Source organism: Telopea speciosissima, unplaced genomic scaffold (genome assembly GCF_018873765.1).
Source record: "Telopea speciosissima isolate NSW1024214 ecotype Mountain lineage unplaced genomic scaffold, Tspe_v1 Tspe_v1.0216, whole genome shotgun sequence".
NCBI classification, from domain to species: Eukaryota; Viridiplantae; Streptophyta; class Magnoliopsida; order Proteales; family Proteaceae; genus Telopea; species Telopea speciosissima.
The window spans coordinates 33,399-44,342 of NW_025317552.1; the positions used below are offsets into that span (position 1 = coordinate 33,399).

The following is a 10,944-nucleotide window of genomic DNA, read 5'->3' on the forward strand; positions in this document are numbered from 1 at the left end:
TGCCACAGTATTGAGAGCATACACTACAGTGCAAAGGAAAGAGCCAGCAGTTCCCATAATGGACACCTTGGCATGAATAAACTGCTTAGTTTTTTGAATTTCTTCAACATTAAAACAACTCGGATCCCAGCCCAACCAAATCCGAATAGTATTATCAATCTCACCATTGTGCACATACTTCCAATCTGGAATAAAATTATCAAAAATAGCACCACAATTATCCTCCTTAACCTTTGTTTCCAGAAGACAAACCAATTTAGCCTGATGATCTTTGCACACCTTCTTAATCCCCAGCCGTTTAGTTGAGGCATTCATGCCTCTGACATTCCAGACTAAGCACTTCATTTAGACTGAAGGTTAGAACCGTCAACTCCCCCCTTACTCGGTCCATCTCCCTTGGCCTCACCGGGCTCTTTCAGGTTTAAGAGAACCCGTTGGGCTTGAAACTTAGGCCCCTTCCCCATGGCTCGGCCCAAAACAGAAAAAGAACCAGAATTCGAAAGACCCATACCTTTTCCAGATTGCCCTTGGGTTGACCGAATCTCCGCAGCTTGCTTCTTTAGTCTTTCAAAGTTGGTTGAGCCACGGGGAGGGGGCGATTCCTTCCTTCCTTTTGAATAGAGGTTTGCCGACTTGGGAACCAGAGCTGACTGAGAATCATCTTTAACCCCCTCTCCTATGACATCTCCATCAATTTTTCCTTCCTCATCAAGAATTTTCAGGAGAGATTCCCTAATAGCGCCACCCCAATCCGCATTGCTTTCCAAATTTGTAGTAGCTGTAATATTACCCTCCATGTGAGACCCACTTATCCTCTCTCCACTCTCATCAATACCTTCTTTAGTTGCCAACACATGAGCTTGAATAGGAGAAGCACCAACTGTAATAAACATGTTAATAGAATTTTCTGGATTCTCCAAATCTTCACCATCCGTAACAGCTGTACTACCATTCCTTCCTTGGGTCTGGACTGAATCTGCTACATTAGGCAGAATTTCACCTACCTCCTCAGCTTCCTTGTTTGTAAAATCCCTACAATTGTGCCCATCATTTAGATCTTTACCCAATAAGATATTGCATGAGTCAGCATCAAGCATAAGCTCCGTAGGATCATATGAAACCTCCTCCGCAAGATCTTCTAACAATGCAAAAGCATTAGAGTATACAATCTCCTTCCCTTTCCCAGCCAGATTCTTAGGGATAACATTAGGAATGTTTTTTGAAAATCTATCATTCTTCTCCACAGATATGGCAGTTTTGGAAATCTCCATGGATTTTGCTCCTCTGTAATTAGGGGAAAGCACAATCCCAGCACCTTTGTTTCTCAAAATAGCACCACGATTTGAATTTTGAAAATTATCCCCATCACCACCGTGGCTGGCCTGAGATCCACCACCAGCATGTGCTCCGGCCACCTGAGAACGGCCATCATTCTTCACCCTCCATTCTTTCCGGTTGGTCCCCTTTTGGGAGCCTTGGATAACACCACAATGAGAATTTGAATGACCAAAAGTCATGCAGCTGCTGCAGCGGGGAGGACACCATTCATAATTAACTTTTTGATAAAATACTAGACCTTCATCATCATGGACTGCCACCTGATCTGGAAGATCGTGGCTGGCTTCAATTTCAACACACAGCCGAGCATAGGAAAGCCTTTCCTTCGTCTTAGTCATCTTGTCAGTAGCAATTGGCTTACCAAGAACACTAGCTATCGAACTCAGAGCATCCACGTTCTAGAAATGAAAGGGGAGATTAGGGAGGGAAACCCAAACTGGAATAGAGGACAGAACTACCTTCTCGAGCTTCATACCAGGTTTCCAAGGTCTAAGGATTAGAGGCCTACGAAGCACATTCCAAGGACCACCTTCTAACACCTTGGCTTTATCTTCCTCCAAATTAAAACGAAAAACAAAGAAGCCACTCTCCAAGAGGTTGACATCAACATGCCCGGACAGTTGCCATTGTTTCAGCAAATCTTCTTTAACATAGGTAAAACTTGGTCTACGACCAATAAAATGACCAAGGAGGGTATTCTTCCACTTAGATAATTCTGCCCGGAGCACAGCCGATGAGCATTGAGCAACACAGATGCCATCAATGCGTGCTGGTTCAATAAAACTCAGTTCCAGCCCTTCTTGGCTCAGGTTTCTTGAAGAAGACTGAAGAAAAGAAGCCCAGGACACTCCTTTCTTCAAACCATTCGTACCAGCACCTGAAGCACTGCTTGCACCACCACCCCCTGAAGAGGAACCACCCAACTCCAAACCAGTAGCCTCCCTAGCCTCCACAACATCACAGTCCCTAGCCTGCCCTGAACCTCCATTAAAAGCATCAACATTCCCTGCCTCCCCTTCTCCTGGATTGGGAGGAGGAAGACCATTAGCCAAAGCCAATGGCCAGCCGGCCATCACCAAGAACCAACACCTAGAACCCAACTGTCAAAATCACCAGAGCTTCTCTCTCCTCACCCGGTTTTTTTCGAATCGATACCTATTTTGACATATGTTCATTTTCGGTTTAAACCAGACCAGGTGGGTCGTTTTGAATTATTTGGGGGCTTTACTGTAATTTTTTGGGCTTGGGAGTTTCTAAAAAGTGTCCTTATCTCTTATTAGACGTGTGGATGCGATTTTGAGGGTCGTGACCTTCGAATCGATACCTATTTCGACATATGTTCATTTTTTGTTCAAACCAGACTGGGTGGGTCGTTTGGTGTTATTTGGGGGCATTTCAATACTTTTTTGGGTTTGGTATTTTCTAAAAAGTGTCCTTTTCTCTTATTAGATGCGTGGATGCGATGTTCAGGGTCGTGACCTTTGAATCGATACCTATTTCGATATATGTTCATTTTCGATTTAAACCAAACTTTGTGGGTCGTTTGGGGTTTATTTGGCGACATTTCTGTACTTTTTTTGGTTTGGTGTCATCTAAAAAGTGTCATTGTCTCTGGTTAGATGGGTGGATGTGAGGTTGAGGGTCATGACCTTCGATTCGATACCGACATATGTTCATTTTCGGTTTAAACCAGACTTGGTGGGTCGTTTGGGATTTATTTAGCGACATTTCTGTACATTTTTGGGTTTGGTGTTTTCTAAAAAGTGTCATTATCTCTTATTAGACGGGTGGATGCGATGTTGAGGGTTATGACCTTTGAATCGATACCTATTTTGACATATGTTCATTTTCTGTTCAAACCAGATTGGGTGGGTCGTTTGGTGTTATTTGGGGGCATTTCAGTACTTTTTTAGGTTTGGTATTTTCTAAAAATTGTCCTTTTATTGGACGTGTGGATACGATGTTGAGGGTCGTCACCTTCAAATCGATACCTATTTGACATATGTTCATTTTCGATTTAAACAAGACCGGGTGGGTCGTTTTGGGATATTTTGCGGCATTTCTGTACTTTTTTGGATTTGGGATTTTCAAAAAAGTGTCCTTATCTCTTATTAGACGTGTGGATACGAGATGTTGAGGGTCGTGACCTTCGTATCGATACCTAATTTGGCATATGTTCATTTTTTCGTTTAAACCAGACCGGGTGGGTCGTTTGGGGTTATTTGGGGGCATTTCTATGCTTTTTTGGGTTTGGGATTCTCTAAAATGTGTCCTTATCTCTTATTAGATGTGTGGATACGATGATGAAGGTCATGACCTTCGAATCGATATCTATTTTGACATATGTTCATTTTCAGTTTAAACTAGACCGGTTCAGTCGTTTGGGGTTATTTGGGGCATTTCTGAACTTTTTTGGGCTTGGTATTTTCTAAAAAGTGTCCTTATCTCTTATTAGTCGTGTGGATGAGATTTTGAGGGTCGTGACCTTCGAATCGATACCTATTTTGACATATGTTCATTTTCTGTTCAAACCAGACTTGGTGGGTTGTTTTGTGTTATTTGGGGGAATTTCAGTACTTTTTTGGGTTTGGTATTTTCAAAAAAGTGTCCTTTTCTCTTATTAGACGTGTGGATGCGATGTTGAGGGTCATGACCTTCGAATGGATACCTATTTTGGCATATGTTCGTTTTCAATTTAAACCAGACCGGTTGGGTCGTGTTGGGATATTTGGCGGCATTTCTGTACTTTTTTGGATTCGAGAATTTCAAAAAAGTGTCCTTATCCCTTAGTAGACGTCTGGATGCGAGATGTTGAGGGCTGTGACCTTCGTATCGATACCTATTTTGGCATATGTTCATTTTTTCATTTAAACCTGACCGGATGGGTCGTTTGGGGTTATTTGGGGGCATTTCTATATTTTTTTGGGTTTGGGATTCTCTAACAAGTGTCCTTATCTCTTATTAGACCTGTGGATATGATGTTGAAGGTCATGACCTTCGAATCGATACCTATTTCGACATATGATCATTTTCGGTTTAAACTAGATTGGGTGAGTCATTTGGGGTTATTTGGGGGCATATCTGTACTATTTTGGGCTTGGCATTTTCTAGGTGTCGTTATCGCTTACTAGACGTGTGGAGGTGATGTTGAGGGTCATGACCTTCGAATCAATACCTATTTTGACATATGTTCATTTTCGGTCTAAACCAGACTTGGTGGGTCGTTTGGGGTTTATTTGGCGGGATTTCTGTACTTTTTTGGGTTTGATATTTTCTAAAAGGTGTCATTATGTCTTTTTAGAAGGGTGGATGCGATGTTGAGGGTCATGACCTTCGAATCGATACCTTTTTTTTTTTCGATAAGTAAGATGTATGTGTATAAAAGAAAAAGAAAGAAAACAAAAGAAGGCAGCCTACTTCCAACCCTTAGACAACTCTAAGAGGGAGGAAGGGCCCCACACCCCCCAAGGACATGCCCCTCGGTAATACATGAGAAAGACACCCGACCCAATCAAGGAGGTCTAAACTGTACCTTACCGGAGACATCATCATAAATCAACCGGTTAAGATCCTCAACAAAACCAGAAGGATATAAAATAGTCTCCCCATCACTAAGATCAATAGAAGCAATAAAATCCGCTGGCTGATTCAACTCCCTCCAAACATGCCTTATCTCATAACGAGCCAACTGGTTTAGGCTAGACAAAATCTGGAACTTCAAGGTATATACACTCCAAAGGCAGCTGGAAACACCTGTAAGAATCTCGATAGCCACCTTCGAATCAGATCTGATGGACATATGGCGAAGCTCTCTCTGTAAGCACAGAGTAACCCCCCTGTAAATGGCTAGTAACTCCATATGAAGAACCGAGGCCTCCACACCTTTGCCGACATAAGCCAAAACCGGGTCCTCCAAGGTATTGCGAATAAGGCCCCCGTAAGCAGCTCTATCTCCCCTCAAGGAACCATCGCAATGCAAAGTAAACAAATCTGCTGGAGGTATGGGCCAGACACAAGCTTTGGGAATAACAGCAGCCCATCTCACCTGTAAACCCCACATATCGACCAAGAATTGATTCCTAGGTGAATAGGCAACCGAAATAGGGCTTTGAGAGCCCTTAGTCACAACATCAAACTTAATAGCTTGGATAATAGCATCATAAGACCTTGCTTGATTACTGAAGAGATGCTGATTTCTCTCCCACCAAACATGATAGATTGATGCACAAAAAGCCATCTTAGGGATAACATCCAAATTATCATTAACACACACTACCTGAACAAGCCAGTTAACCACATCGAGGAGGCTAGCCGGGCCTTTACCACCAAGGAAAAGCATAGAACTAACTCTATCCCAAATGTTTCTGGAAAAAGGACACTCAAAGAATAAATGGCTATGGCATTCTGAATTTCCCCAACAAAGAATACAATTCTGCCCAATATTTATATTCCTTTTTTGAAGCTGGTCTTTTGTGGGGAGCCCTGACATCAGGCATCTCCAAGCAGTACAGGAATGCCTAGGCAAAAAACCAGGAAACCAAACAAGCATGTGCCAAGCTACCATTATAGATCTACTCCTCACTTTCTCCCAAGCCGACTTTGTAGAAAAAGTGCCATTAGCCGTACCTTTCCAAACAACAAGATCTGCCCTTCCATTAACAATGGGAATACTAGGGAGGTCTCTAAAAACAGTAATCAGATCAAAAGAGCCCTGAGGGGGGGAAAGCCATTGGCCATTCCTAATAAGATCAGAAACCAAGGCAAGCCTGGTGGAACCAACATCATATCGAATCCGATCACCAAACCTTTTAATCAAAACCCCTTTGGGGTGCCAATAATCCAACCATAGTCTAGTAGAGTGGCCATTCCCAATAATATGATAGATATGGGGTTCAGCCAAGTCCCTATACTTAAGAATCTTTCTCCACACCCAAGAGCAATTTTGGGAAGTCTTAACAGTCCAAATAGAATCATTTCTAAGGTATCGGGTGTACACCCATCTAACCCAAAGGCTGTCCTTCCTAGAAGCAATCCACCAGATTTGCTTAAGGATACCCGCAGAATTCATATCAGAAATCCTCCTAATTCCAAGGCCCCCTTAAGCCTTAGGCTTACAAATTCTATCCCAAGAAATGTAATGTACCTTACGATGAAGAGATGGGCCAGCCCATAGAAAATTCGAGAACATAGACTCCAGCTTTGTCTTGAGAGCACCAGGCAAACCAAAGAGTCCCGACCAATAGATATAACACCCCTGAAGGATCGAGATCAACATGAAGCCTCCCGCAAAAGATAAGAGCCGAGCCTTCCATCCATCAAGTCTGCTCCTAACACGATCCAGAATAGAGGTGCAATCAGCAAAAGTTAATTTCCGAGAGACAAGCGGAACACCTAAATACCGAATAGGTAATTTGGTATCCACAAAATTCGTTAATTCCAAAAGTTGCAGTCTGGCCGTGTGGGTTAGGCCCCCTAAAATAATAGAGGACTTAGTCCTGTTGAGTTTCAACCCAGAGTAGGTATGAAAATCACCCAGGACCCCCAGGCAGGCCGAAATAGAGTCTGTGGTGGCTTTCACGAATATCATCAAATCATCAGCAAAAATAAGGTGAGAGAGATGGGACCTCTTGCACCTGGGGAGAAGAGTGATCCTATTTTCAACCTCCAATTTCCTCATCATAGCCGAGAAGCCCTCCATAGCAATAGTGAATAGGTAAGGAGATATTGGATCCCCCTGCCGAATACCCCTTCCTCCTTTAAAATATCCTGCCGGACTCCCATTCAGTAAAATGGAGAAAGAAGGGGAGTCCACACAAACCTTCACCCAACCAATGAACTGCTGAGGGAAACCCATTCTCTCCATAATCTCAAACAAAAACCTCCTACTGAGAGAATCATAAGCTTTATGGAGATCGATCTTCAAAACAGCTGTGGGGCTAGTGCCTTTCTGCTCAATCCCTCGAACCACATCATGGCAAACCAAAATATTCTCTACTATAGACCTGCCCTTGATGAAAGCAGACTGACAGTCACTGACCACCTGCCCAATCACTCCTTGCAGCCTATTGGATAACACTTTGGTAATGATTTTGTAAAAGAGATTGCAAAGGGCTATAGGCCTATATCCCGCAAATGAGGTTACATCTCCTGTCTTAGGGATAAGGCAGATAAAAGTAGCATTAACCGAACTAGGAAGGTAAGACTTCATGAAAAACCACTTTACAGCCAGAGTCAAATCTTCTCCCACAATCTCCCATGAATGCTTGTAAAAGGCTGCTCCAAAACCATCTGGTCCTGGAGCCTTAGAATTCTAAAAAGCAAACACAACCTCCAGAATCTCCTTATTAGAGATTCTCCTAGTAAGGCTTTCCTGATGAGCTTGAGACAAACCATGTTGCAAAGGAATAGAGCTAGGAAAGAAACCACTGTCAACCGAATCAGTCCCAAATAATTTCTTATAATAAGAAATAGCTTCTTCCTTAATCTGGTTAGGATTCTTCACAATATCTCCATTCTCCCCTTGAATTTCCATGATGTGCTTCCTATGCTGCCTACAAATCACAGATTTGTAGAAAAAGCTATTATTACCATCCCCCAACTGAATGTGTTTCACCCTTGACTTTTCTTTCAAAAATTTCTCTCCAAAGCCTCCCAAAGTTTCTTTTTAGCCTGTTTCTCCATCAGCACCAAATTCGGTTCATCAGGGTGCTCACTAAGCTGCCTCTGGATCAGAAACAAATCAGCCTCAGCCTCCTTTACTGCAAGAAAAACATCCCCCACACACTCCTTATTCCAGCTCCTCAACCCTTTTTTGACATTCCTCAATCTGGCCGCAAACTTAAGAATGGGATTAAGAGCCAAATTCACAGGCTGCTCCCACCCCTGCCGAACCACCTCATCATAGCCATCTCTACCAATCCAAGCCTCAAAAAATCTGAAAGGTTTTGGGACAAAATCTGCTTTATCCACCACAGCCACCACCATTGGAGAATGATCAGAAAGCCCAGGAGGGTAAAAGATTGCATCAGAGGATCTAAACACATCCATCCAAGCTAAATTGACCAGAACCCTATCAAGCTTGCAACAAATTCTTGCATCTCCCACTTGTCTATTATTCCAGGTCAAAGCCTCCCCTTTCCATTTCAAGTCTAGAAGCCCAGCACCATCTAGAAACGAATTAAAATCATCCATAGCTTCAATCCGAACAGGGTCCCCTCCAATTTTTTCATTGTTACTTCGAATCACATTAAAATCCCCTAGTACAGCCCAAGGGTTAATAATGGCACTAGCAATAGCCCCAACATCCTCCCACAATTCCTTCCTAGCCACCACAGAATTAAGAGCATAAACAACAGTACAAAAGAAAAACACCGAGGTACCCACAATTGACACCTTAGCATGTATGAACTGTTTGGATTTTTGCACCAAAACCACATCATAAAAATTCGGGTCCCAACCTAGCCAGATCCGAATAGAGTTATCAAGATCTCCATTATGCAAATACTTCCAACCCGTCAAAAAACTATCAAAAATAGAAGCACAATTATCCAACTTAACCTTGGTTTCGAAAAGCCCTACCAGTTTAACCTCATGGTCTTTACACACCTTCTTTATCTCCATTCTTTTAGTAGAGGCATTCATGCCTCTAACATTCCAAGCTAAGCACTTCATTTAGTAGGAAGGGTAGAACTATCATCTCCCCCTTTACTAGGTCCCACACCTTTGGCAACATTTGTCTCTTTCGGGTTTATAAGAACCCGTTGGGCTTGGAACTTGGACCCCCTCCCCGTGGATCGACCCAGCAAAGAATAAGAATTTAAATTCGGTTGGGACATACCTTTCCCCAGTTGCCCTTGAGCTGCACGAATCTCAGCAGATTGCTTTCTAAGTTTATCAAAATTAGTGAGAGATTTCATAGGGGCTGACTCCTTCTCATTTGATAGAATAGAATCCTCCAATAAGTTATCTCCTTCCATATGGGCCGCACCATTCCTTTGAATTTGAATTGGAGTTTGTCTCATTGAATGATTAGGCGCCACCTCAGCAGAATCTGTTGCTTCTCTAATATCTTCCACGGATTTTGCCTTAGCCAGCTCCACACTAACATGGTTACCATTATAGATTGGATTCTCCCCACAAAACTCTCCAATGACTCCATCTTTCTCCTTAGGAATAATTGCTAACGGATTGGGTTGAATATCCTCCTCAAAATCTGCTCCCTCAAGTAACTTCGAATCGATACCTATTTTGGCATATGTTCATTTTCGATTAAAACCAGATCGGGTGGGTTGTTTATGGTTATTTGGGGGCATTACTGCACTTTTTGGGGCTTGGGATTTTCTAAAAAATGTCCTTATCCCTTATTAGACATGTGGATGTGATGTTGTGGGTCGTGACCTTCGAATCGATACCTATTTCGACATATGTTCATTTTCGATTTAAACCTGACTGGGTGTTCTTTTGGTGTTATTTGGGGACATTTCTGTACTTTTTTGGGTTTGGTATTTTCTAAAAAGTGTATTTATCTCTTATTAGACGTGAGGATTCGATGTTGAGGGTCGTGACCTTCGAATCAATACAGATTTTGGCATATGTTCATTTTCGGTTTAAACCTGACCGGGTGGGTCGTTCGGGGTTATTTGGGTGCATTTCCATACTTTTTTGGGAATGGGATTTTCTAAGAAGTGTCATTATCTCTTATTAGACACGTAGATGCGATGTTGAGGGTCGTGACCTTCGTATCGATACCTATTTTGACATATGTTCATTTTCTGATCAAACCAGACTGAGTGGGTCGTTTGGTGTTAATTGAGGGCATTTCAGTACTTTTTTGGGTTTGGTATTTTCTAAAAAGTGTCATTTTATCTTAGTAGACGTGTGGATGCGATGTTGAGGGTCGTGACCTTCGAATCGATACATATTTCGACATATGTTAATTTTCTGTTCAAACCAGACTGGGTGGGTCGTTTGGTGTTATTTGGGGGGGCATTTCAGTACTTTTTTGGGTTTGGTATTTTCTAAAAAGTGTCCTTTTCTCCTAATAGACGTGTGGATGCGATGTTGAGGGTCGTGAACTTCGAATCGATACCTATTTCGGCATATGTTCATTTTCGATATAAACCAAACCGGGTGGGTCGTTTGGGGATATTTGGGGCATTTCTATACTTTTTTGGGCTTGGCATTTTCTAGGTGTCGTTATCGCTTATTAGACGTGTGGATGTGATGTTGAGGGACATGACCTTCGAATCGATACCTATTTTGACATATGTTCATTTTCGGTTTAAACCAGACTTGGTGGGTCGTTTGGGGTTTATTTGGCGGCATTTCTGCACCTTTTTGGGTTTGGTATTTTCTAAAAAGTGTCATTATCTCTTATTAGATGGGTGGATGCGATGTTGAGGGTCATGACCTTCGAATTGATACCTATTTTGGCATATGTTCATTTTCGATTAAAACCAGACGGGGTGGGTCGTTTGGGGCTATTTGGGGGCATTACTGTACTTTTTGGGGCTTGGGATTTTCTAAAAAGTGTCCTTATCTCTTATTAGACATGTGGATGTGATGTTGAGGGTCGTGACCTTCGAATCGATACCTATTTCGACATAT

General features: G+C 42.4%; 1 protein-coding gene across 1 annotated transcript; it reads right to left on the reverse strand.

Moving 5' to 3' along the window:
- Positions 1–7,965: 7,965 nt before the first annotated feature.
- Positions 7,966–9,009, reverse strand: LOC122647843. Its single transcript, XM_043841145.1, has one exon. It carries the CDS (start codon positions 9,007–9,009, stop codon positions 7,966–7,968), a length of 1,044 nt encoding a protein of 347 aa, XP_043697080.1.
- Between the last annotated feature and the right edge of the window lie 1,935 nt (positions 9,010–10,944).

Bases quoted from the DNA above. Each gene is read 5' to 3' on its own strand.
- LOC122647843 (XM_043841145.1), bottom strand. From the start codon at position 9,009: ATGAAGTGCTTAGCTTGGAATGTTAGAGGCATGAATGCCTCTACTAAA.